This window comes from Copidosoma floridanum, unplaced genomic scaffold (genome assembly GCF_036245765.1).
Source record: "Copidosoma floridanum isolate Cflo_tuat_1 unplaced genomic scaffold, Cflo_Japanese_pri ptg000025l, whole genome shotgun sequence".
Lineage (NCBI taxonomy): Eukaryota > Metazoa > Arthropoda > Insecta > Hymenoptera > Encyrtidae > Copidosoma > Copidosoma floridanum.
In genome coordinates this window covers 4,141,507-4,151,844 of record NW_028321902.1, presented here as the reverse complement: position 1 = coordinate 4,151,844, position 10,338 = coordinate 4,141,507, and the positions used below count along the sequence as shown (strand labels likewise).

The 10,338-nt window shown below is 35.0% G+C and overlaps 1 protein-coding gene across 1 annotated transcript; it reads right to left on the bottom strand.

The window, feature by feature from the left end:
* Nucleotides 1–333: 333 nt before the first annotated feature.
* On the bottom strand, nt 334–7,779 carry LOC106640955 (uncharacterized). Its single transcript, XM_089595477.1, has 3 exons — nt 6,464–7,779; nt 3,270–4,114; nt 334–799 (listed from the first exon to the last, which is right to left on the bottom strand). Exons 1-3 carry the CDS (start codon nt 7,712–7,714, stop codon nt 334–336), a joined length of 2,562 nt encoding a protein of 853 aa, XP_089451603.1. The 5' UTR covers nt 7,715–7,779.
* Between the last annotated feature and the right edge of the window lie 2,559 nt (nt 7,780–10,338).

The window sequence follows — 10,338 nt, the reverse complement described above, 5'->3', positions numbered from 1 at the left end:
ATTAGTTCATAGTAATTGTGTACAAAAAGTTTGTGTACAATAAATGCAATGCTGTAAATTTGGTTTTTAGTTATGTGTAAAAAAAGTAATATAGTATTAATACTGTGTAAAAACAATATGTGTACAAAATACTTATTGATTAACACTGATTGTGTACAAAAAGTTTGTATACAACTACAACTATTTCTCTTTTGTTGTGTTAAAAAAAATTGTGTACATTAAATGCGTGGAAAATTATTATTTTTATAAGTAATCAAAATATCTTTGTGTGCAACGATTTCTATCGAATTGTTTGAGTTAAATTATAAAGTGTACAATTCTTATGTGTCCAATTCATACCATGTCTCTAAGGTGAGTCCGTATGTGCATTGTGAGACTGGATTTTCGACTAAATTTTTTAGAACAAGTTGAGCACTCGAAGGGTTTCTCGCCCGTGTGAGTCATCATGTGTTTTTTGAGGTTAGAAGATGATGCAAAATCTTTTTGACACGTTGGGCACTCAAAAGGTTTTTCCCCTGTGTGGCTTCGGATGTGTATCCTGAGATTGCCTTTTTGGCTGAAATATTTTGGACAATCTGTGCACTTATAGGGTTTTTCCTCTGTGTGAGTCCGTATGTGCATTATGAGACTGGATTTTCGACTAAATGTTTTAGAACAAGTTGAGCACTCGAAGGGTTTCTTGCCTGAGTGGATTTTCATGTGCTTTGTGCGCTCACTGTAATACTTGAAAGATTTATGACATACTAAGCACTCAAGGGGTTTGTCCCTCGTGTGGGTTCGCATGTGCTGTGTGAGGGTACTGGAAAATGTAAAACCTTTTTGACATACTGAGCACTTATAGAGTCTCTCCCCTGTGTGACTCCGTATGTGCTTTGTGAGGTTAGAAAATAATGTAAAACTTTTTTCACATATTATGCACTCAAAGGGTTTCGCTCCTGTGTGAGACCGTATGTGATGTGCGAGATAATCTTTTCGACTAAATGTTTTAGAACAATCTGAGCATTTGAAGGGTTTTGTCCCCATGTGAGTTTGTTTGTGTCTTATAAGGGTTAGTTTTCGACGAAACGTTTTAGAACAAATTGAGCACTCGAACGGCCTCTCGCCCGTGTGAACTAGTTGGTGCTCTTTAAAATCTGTAAGATTAGCAGATAATTTACCGCAGATCTCGCAAAGTTTCGTACTGGTGCTCTTCAGTGCTGATCTCATGGTTGGATTTTCGTTAATAATGGCCCCTGAACAGTTGATAAATAATTGGACTTCGATGTGTGGTAAACACGAAGAGAAAGTTTCTATAATCTTAGTGGTAGCTTTGTTGTCCCCAGTTCTTTTACTCCAGTAACTGTCATTTATTGTTGAGGAACTGGACGCGTTGCTTTTTTGTCTGCAAATAGAGCAGAAAAATCAATTATTCTAACGGAAAGTATAATAACGAATTTATACGTTGATACATTTTTAAAATGTACTGTTAAATATCTTTAAAGTGTACTATTTTATTATTTTCAATGTTTTTATAATAGTGTGAAATTGGATTTTATGTACACTTTAAGTACATGACGATGGAAATGTCTAAGGTGATCTTCAACAAATCATGGAAGGAAATGCAATATCCCTCTGTTCCATTAATTACAATCGAATAAATGTTCAAAGATGAGTTTTACAACCTTTGGAAAAGTTAAACTTACTGCAAATATCTGGTGTAAAATTCTATTTAATATTGTCTCTAATAAAATAGATGTTGCTTTGCACCTTCACGAACTAATAAATTTATTTTGACTGATTATTGTGGAAACTTAAGTAAAAAATAGACTTTGTAATATTATATTCCATACCACTAGAAAAAGGAATATCGATACAATACCTGTATTGGAATTTTTCGTATCGTAGATGAATGAAAAACGTCAACGTATACAATTTAATGCTTAAATGCTACTGACACGAAAATCTATAATGTTACTTCTGTATTCGTCTACAGTAAGCTACAAAATTTTAATAGTATAATAATGACTGTAAGCCGTATGTATAGTCGGAAAGTTTGGACGTGGTGCTTCTTGGCAACGTTGGCCTGACAAAAGCCATTATGCGCCGTATTATTAAAAATTGAAAATATCTTTACTATTAAACCTACTAAGTTTTCTAAAAAATTTGATGAAAAACTTTCAAATTTGTGGGTAACTTAAAAGAGTTTTCAAAGCATTTCAAATAAGAGCTTTTATCACATACTGTAAAAAAAAAAATTTCCAAATTTTTTTACTAAACACCCTAGTCTGCTACTAATTTATTTTTTCATAACAGCTATTTTCCGGAAAATTCTAAGATAACTTTTAATGACATGAAATCCGTATGATACTAGGAACATCGATTATATATTTTTTTTTTCCAGAGTGCAAAAATATTTTTTTCCTACCTCGGGCGTTTTTGAGAGGCTGGTGTGCCCTCCGTGGCAAAAATAGCATTCGCCACAGAAGCGCCATCGCTCCGTGGCTACCTTACGTCCCTCGGGCCCTGCTTCGCAGGTCCCTTGGGCCGCAAAATAGCCCCGGAGACGATGGCACTTATCCGATGAAAACTACTATTTACAAGTTACGTACCGTTTTTTTACGAGCTTATGATAAAAATAGTACTATTTGCTAGTATTTACTTTATTTTAATGACAAAATACACAAAGAGTATCCCGTTTTTGTCCTCAATTGTATTAAAAAATCTGGAGACAAAAACAGGATTTTTTTAAAGTTCTATATCAATGTATGTACGGACTCAAGAGGCCTTTTTACGAACTTTTTTGTTTACTACCGCATTGGTTACTAAAGAAATTGGTACTCGAAGGGTAAGCGTGTAAATATAAACTCTGCTTCCATTTATTTATTTTTTAAATAGTGTTTATTCAATTATGAAGATTTACATGGACTTACATTTAAAAATTTGTATGAAAATGTAAAAGAAATTAGCTAAAATTAAAAAATTTGTTTAAGATCACTGTCACTTACAGGTAAAATATAATTCACGCTATTACAAGTCAATACATTGTTTTATTTATGGAACCCAAGCATGTATATCATTTGCGTTTTGGTGTCACAATTTTCCATTAAAGATATTTTAATTGACATGTATTATTGTTTGAAGTGCAGATTTGAAAAATGTTTTTGTAGAAAATAGGAAATGTACCTTTTTAATTCATCAATTTATATTATTATTATTTGCCTATGCTTCCTTATATCTATTAATTAATGGCTCTTGATACAACTAATTTGGCCAAAACTTTTTTGACATACTAAGAACTCGAAGAACCCTCGCTCGTGTGGGTCCTCATATGCCTTTTAAGATTACTCGCGTCGGTGAATGGCCTTTGGCAGATGGCACAATGAGAAGAAGGTACACCGGTATGGACACGCACGTGTCTCTTGAGATTGCTTTTTAGTCCAAAAGATTTTGGACAATCTGGACATTTATGGGGTTTTTCCCCCGTATGGGTCTTTATGTGCCTTTTAAGATTACCCATGTCCATGAATGGCCTTTGGCAAATGGGACAATTCCCGCAAGGTATGCCGGTGTGGACACGCATATGAGTTGTTAGATGTTTTTTCTGGATGAAAGATTCTGGACAATCTGTGCATTTATAGGGTTTTTCCCCTGTGTGGGTCCACATGTGGTTTAAGACTTTACTAGAAGATGAAAAACCCTTTTGACATACCGAGCACTTGTAGGGTCGTTCGCCTGTATGGGTCCTCATGTGCACTTTAAGACTGCTTGGGTCAGTGAATGGTTGTTGGCAGATTAAACAGGGCCCATAAGGTATGCCAGTGTGGATGCGCATGTGCCTCCTGAGATTGGTTTTTAGACTAAAAGATTCTGAACAATCTGCACACTTATAGGGTTTTTCCCCTGTATGGGTCCGCATGTGCTGTGTGAGGTCACTGGAAGATGTAAAACCCTTTTGACATGCGGAGCATGTGTAAGGTTTCTCTCCTGTATGGATCCTCATATGCACTCTAAGACTGCTCGGGTCAGTGAATGGCCTTTGGCATATAGTACAATTACCATAAGGTATGCCAGTGTGGACGCGCATGTGCCTCCTGAGATTGGTTTTTAGACTAAAAGATTTTGGACAATCTGTGCACTTAAACGATTTTTTTTCTGTATGGATCCTCATGTGTTTTGTGAGGTTACTGGAAAATTTAAAACCTATTCGACATACCGAGCACCTATAGGGACGCTCTCCTGTATGAATCCGTATGTGACATACGAGATCAGTTTTTCGACTAAACGTTTGTAAACAAATTGAGCACTCAAAAGGCCTCTCGCCCGTGTGAATAAGTTGGTGCGATTTAAAATGTGCAATTTTGGCAAACGTTTTACCACAGACCTCGCAAAGTCTCGTACAAGTGTTTTTCAGTGCTGATGTCATGATTGGATTTCCGTTAATAATGGCCCCTGTACAGTTGATAAATAATTGGACTTCGATGTGTGGTAAACACGAAGAGAAAGTTTCTATAATCTTAGTGGTAGCTTTGTTGTCCCCAGTTCTTTTACTCCAGTAACTGTCATTTATTGTTGAGGAACTGGACACGTTGCTTTTTTGTCTATAAATAGAACAGAAAAATCAATTATTTTAACGGAAAGTATAACAACGAATTTATACGTTCATATATTTTTAATTTTTGCTGTTAGACGTATTGGATGGAGTACTATTTTCTTGTTCCTACTGCTTATGTAGTATAGCGTAAAACTTAATTTCATGTGTAATGCATATAATTACGTCCTAATGGAAATGCCCAAGTGAATCTTTATCAGTTCATATAAGTAAAAGCAAAGTCCTTCTGTTCTGTCGATTACAAAAGAGTAAATGTTCAACGATTAGTTCTACAATCTCAGTAAAAGCTAAACTTATCGTAACTCTATAGTATAAAATGTAAAATGTAAAAAGAAAGAAATGGCAATGTAGAAAATCTACGTGTTACAACATACTCTGGGTATTTTTTGCATTTCAAGGTATTTACTGTGTTTTGTACAATCACAGCAGGTTATTTTAATTGAAAATAAAAAATTACTATTTCTGCGTCTAGATTTTAAACCAATGGATGTTGATAAATATTTATTGTCTTGTCCAAATACACGCTGTGTCCGGTTTAGTATTTCTATTTAATTTTGTCTCTGGTGTAATAGGCGTTGCCTTTTGATGAACTCGTGAATTTATTTTGACTTATTATTATGGAAACTTGTGTAAAAAATAAGCTTTGTAATATTATATTGCATACCACTACAAAGAGGAATATCGTCACAATGTTTCAAATTTTTCGTATCGTGGATAAATGAAAAACGTCAAGGTGTACAATTTAAGGCTCAAATGTTACTGATACTACAATATATGACGTTATTTCTATATCCGTCCACAGTAAGCTGAAAAATGTTAATAGTACAATAATGACTCTAAGACGTATGTATAGTCAGAAAGTTTGGACGTGGTGCTTCTTGGCAACGTTGGCCTGACAAAAGTCATTATGTGTTGTATCATCGAAAAAATAAAATTGTATGTAGTATTAAACCTATTCTTAACTTGAACACCAAATTATACGATGATACAAACATAATTCAACGTATTATCTACAAGTAAAATTTTTTAGAAAAACATGGTTGAGATACATGGAATAACATAATGTCCTAAAGTCAATCCTTTTTTTCGTTAATAATAAGCTCCTTTTTAATAGTTTGATCATCTCAACAAGAATCTCTAATTCCTTAACTTTACTATGAAATTTTTTTCAGCATGAGATTTTGCTTTACTAAGTTGAGTTGAGTTAATAAGATGTATAAACCTTTGTGGCTTGTACGCATAAGCTACATGGCACGTGTCAGTAAAGTGCGTGAGAGAGATAGATATAGATAGAGCGTACTTAGTATTACTAACATGTGCTGTATAGCCATAAATCTCGTGCTGAAAAAAAATACCATAGTAAAGTTAAAAAATTAGAGATTATTATGAAGATGATCACACTATTAAAAAAGATCTTATTATTAACGAAAAAAATTATTGACTTTGGGCAACCATGCTATACTACTTGTGTAGCAACTCAATGTATTCTCGTAACCACGTGGACTCACCATCCAGCCACAAGTTGGCGCTGGGGATTTGTTGTACAGGGAGCCCACGGACCTACATAAAAGAAAACTATTTTTTATTTTTTAAATAGCGTTTATTCAATGATGAAGATCAACATACACAGACTTAGATTTAAAGGTTTGAAAGAAAAATACAATAATTGAGCTTAAATTAAAAGGTTGGTTTACGGTAACACATAGGAAAAATAGGATTATACGCTGTTATACGTAAATACATTGTTTTACTTGTTTTTTAACACATAAGCGCCAACTAACCGAGACTACCCTACAGTAAACAGTACAGTATCTCGGGCCGCGCAAAGTAGCTTCAATGGTGGTGGTGCTTCTGTGAACAAAACTAATTACTTACGGACATCATCTGTTTTTGGTTTTTTTTACTGGATCCTCTCGAAGGTTTTTTCCTCGTATGGGTCCTCATATGATTTTTAAGACTATTCGCGTGCCTAAATGGCTTTTGGCAGATGGTACAAATACCGTAAGGTATGCCTGTGTGGATGCGCATGTGAATTTTAAGAGTACCTTTTTGCCCAAAAGATTTTAGACAATTTGCACACTTATAGGGTTTTTCCCCGGTATGGGTCCGCATGTGATCTGCGAGTGAACCAGAAGATATAAAACCTTTTTGACATACCGAGCACTTGTAGGGTCGCTCCCCCGTGTGGATCCGCATATGTACTATAAAATTACTCGAGTTCCTAAATGGTTTTTGGCAGATGGTACAAGTACCGTAAGGTATGCCAGTGTGGGTTCGCATATGAATAGTGAGACTGCTTTTTAGTCCGAAAGATTTTGGACAATTTGCGCATTTATAGGGTTTTTCCCCTGTATGGGTCCACATGTGCTTTGTGATATTACTATGAGATATGAAACCTTTTTGGCATACCGAGCACTTGTAGGGTCTTTCCCCTGTGTGCGTCCGTATGTGTAAAACGAGATTAGTTTTTCGGTTAAATGTTTTAGAACAAGTTGAGCACTCGAAGGGTTTCTCGCCCGTGTGAGTCATCATGTGTTTTTTGAGGTAAGAAGATGATGCAAAATCTTTTTGACACGTTGGGCACTCAAAAGGTTTTTCCCCTGTGTGGCTTCGGATGTGTATCCTGAGATTGCCTTTTTGGCTGAAATATTTTGGACAATCTGTGCACTTATAGGGTTTTTCCTCTGTGTGGGTTCGCATGTGCCTCCCGAGATTACCTTTTTGGCGAAATGATTTAAGACATTCTGAGCACTTGAAGGGTTTTTTGCTCGTGTGGGTTCCCATGTGCGTTGAGAGGTTAACTGAAGATTTAAAACTTTTTTTACATACTATGCACTCAAAGGGTTTCTCCTCTGTGTGAACAGTCCGTATGTGTCGTATGATAGTATCTTTTTGCCCAAATGTTTTAGAACAATCTGCGCATTTGAAGGGTTTTTTCCCCATGTGAGTTTGTTTGTGTCTTATAAGGGTCATTTTTCGATTAAACGTTTGTAAACAAATTGAGCACTCAAAAGGCCTCTCGCCCGTGTGAACGAGTTGGTGCTCTTTAAAATCTGTAAGATTAGCAGATAATTTACCACAGATCTCGCAAAGTCTCGTACAGGTGCTCTTCAGTGCTGATCTCATGGTTGGATTTTCGTCAATAATGGCCCTTGAACAGATGATAAATAATTGGACTTCGATGTGTGACAAACACGAAGAAAAAATTTTTATAATCTTATTGGTAGCTTCGTTGTCCCCAGTTCTTTTACTCCAGTAACTGTCATTTATTGTTGAGGAACTGGACGCGTTGCTTTTTTGTCTATAAATAGAACAGAAAAATCAATTATTTTAACGGAAAGTATAACGACGAAATGATACGTTCATATATTTTTAATTTTTGCTGTTAACGTACTGGGTGGAGTATTATTTTCTTGATCTTACTGCTTATGTAGTAACGTAAAACTTAATTTCATGTGTAATGTATATAATTACGTACTAACAAAAATGTCTAAGGGGATCTTTGACGGTTCCGGAAAGAGTAAATATTCAATGGTTAGTCGTACAACCTCAAAACAGCTAAATTAATAAAAACTCTGTTATATCAAATGTAAGAATGTGATGAAAAGAAATGTCGATGTAGAAAATCCACGTGACACAATATACCCTGAGTATTTATTGCATTCCGAGGTATTTATTGTGTTTTTTACAGTTATAGCAGGTTATTTTAATTGAAAATAAAAAATTACTATTTCTGCGTCTAGATTTTAAACCAATGGATGTTGATAAATATTTATTGTCTTGTCCAAATACACGCTGTGTCCGGTTTAGTATTTCTATTTAATTTTGTCTCTGGTGTAATAGGCGTTGCCTTTTGATGAACTCGTGAATTTATTTTCACTTATTATTATGGAAACTTGTAAAAAATAGACTTTGTACTATAATATTGCATACCACTACAAAGAGGAATATTGTTACAATATATTGAAACTTTGGGTGAAAAACGTCGACGTGAACAATTTAATGCTGAAAAGCTACTTTTGACACTATAACAGATGAGGTGATTTCTGTGCCTGTCGACAGTAAGCCAAAAAATGTTAATGGCATATTAATGGCTGTTTGCTGTGCACGTATCGTCGGAATGTTTCGACGTGGTGCTTCTAGGCAACGTTGGCCTGACAATAGCCATTATGCGGCGTAGCATCGAAAAAATTAAAACTATTTATACTATCAAACTTGTGAAGTGTTCTAGAAAAATTTGATGAAAAACTTACATGTTGTACAAAGCATGTATACATGAGTTCGTAACTCGAAAGAGTCTTCAATGTGTTCCACATTTACAAAAAAAATGTTATTGTTCCTTTACAAAAGATCTTTGTCTGAAACGATTTTTTTTTTTATTCAAAAAAAATTTTTTATTTTATTAACAGCATCTGCTCGAAATATTAGAATACTTTTTTTGATGAGCTACTATCGTTGTCATTAGACTAGGTGATAAAATAAAAAAAAATAAAAAAATACGATACATTGAAAAAAAATTCTGTATAATGAAAAAAAAATAGTATTTCTTGTCAGAGACGTGCCATAGTCTCTGGGCCTATCTTTCAGCGTTTTCGAGAGGCTAGTGTGCCCAATAGGTAGGAAGAATAGGATTTGCCACGTAAGTACCATATTGCACCACGGCTGTCTCACGTCTGCAATATATATACAGCCCAAGAGACGATGGCATTATCTGACGAAAACTACCAATAATTATTGTTGTTTTTTTCGAACAAAGCTAATTTATCCTACGTTAAAAAAAAATATTCATTTTAAACAAGAAATCATCGACAAAATCTACTGGAATTCAGAAAATATATAATTAGAAGATACGTCACGCAGTTTCATCATACTGCGTACATGTAATATATTTCTTTAATACACCTATTTACGAATGTCCAATTAGTGCTTTTATGTTTTACCACCACCAATGAAGAAAAAAAAATGGCCCCAACGGGTTTCACTGACGTTCTGCAGCGTGAAACTCATCTACGGCTTGTTAACTACGCGACAAATATTATGTATTTAAATACATGTTACACGTAACCCTTCGGTCGCTCTTAAAATTTTTTATCACATGCTCCTTTCGACTGAAAAACAACGTACCCTGTGATACCTTCATATTATTTCGTCCTTCTTTCATTTCATCGAATCCTCCATTGCGTCCCTTTTGGTTAGGACGTTTCAAAAGATCAACGTAGAGTCATAACTGTAGAATAACGATGATAACCTGATTTTCCATCGGCTGAATTCCTTTCAAATCGAATCTTTCATCAGAAGGAAAAAAAAAAAAAAAAAAAAAAAAATTAAAGATTTGAAGAGCCATCGTTTCTGTCGCCGTTGGCCTTTTTAAGCACTATTTTTATTTATTTTTGATCAATGTGCTTTTATACACTTGTGGGAGGAAACAAAAAAAAAGGAATAAAATATTGCGAGTGTTGGGCTCCTTTTTCCAAACTTACCTCACTCGCCAAGTTCAGGCTAGTGTACATATTTACTGTCAATTCATAAAAATATAAAAACATGAAGCTTTTAAAAATTAAATCGGCAAAAAAGAGTGCTCAACTTAACAAAAAACCTAACAATGACAATCGAATCGAACGCTTCAATACACATCGAGGAGAGAGGACTTGCATAAAAATACCAAACTCGAATATTCGCGGGCTTCAGTGGCGCCACCTTTATTTCGACTCTCCACGGAAGACTGCGATCCCATTGGTCTTCAAAACCTC

Coding starts and splice junctions, on each gene's coding strand:
- LOC106640955 (XM_089595477.1), bottom strand. CDS start 7,714: ATGAGATCAGCACTGAAGAGCACCTGTACGAGACTTTGCGAGATCTGT. Junction 4,115..6,463: donor ACCAAAAACAGATGATGTCC/GTAAGTAATTAG, acceptor AAATCGTTTAAG/TGCACAGATTGTCCAAAATC. Junction 800..3,269: donor GAGGGTTCTTCGAGTTCTTA/GTATGTCAAAAA, acceptor TACATTTTCCAG/TACCCTCACACAGCACATGC.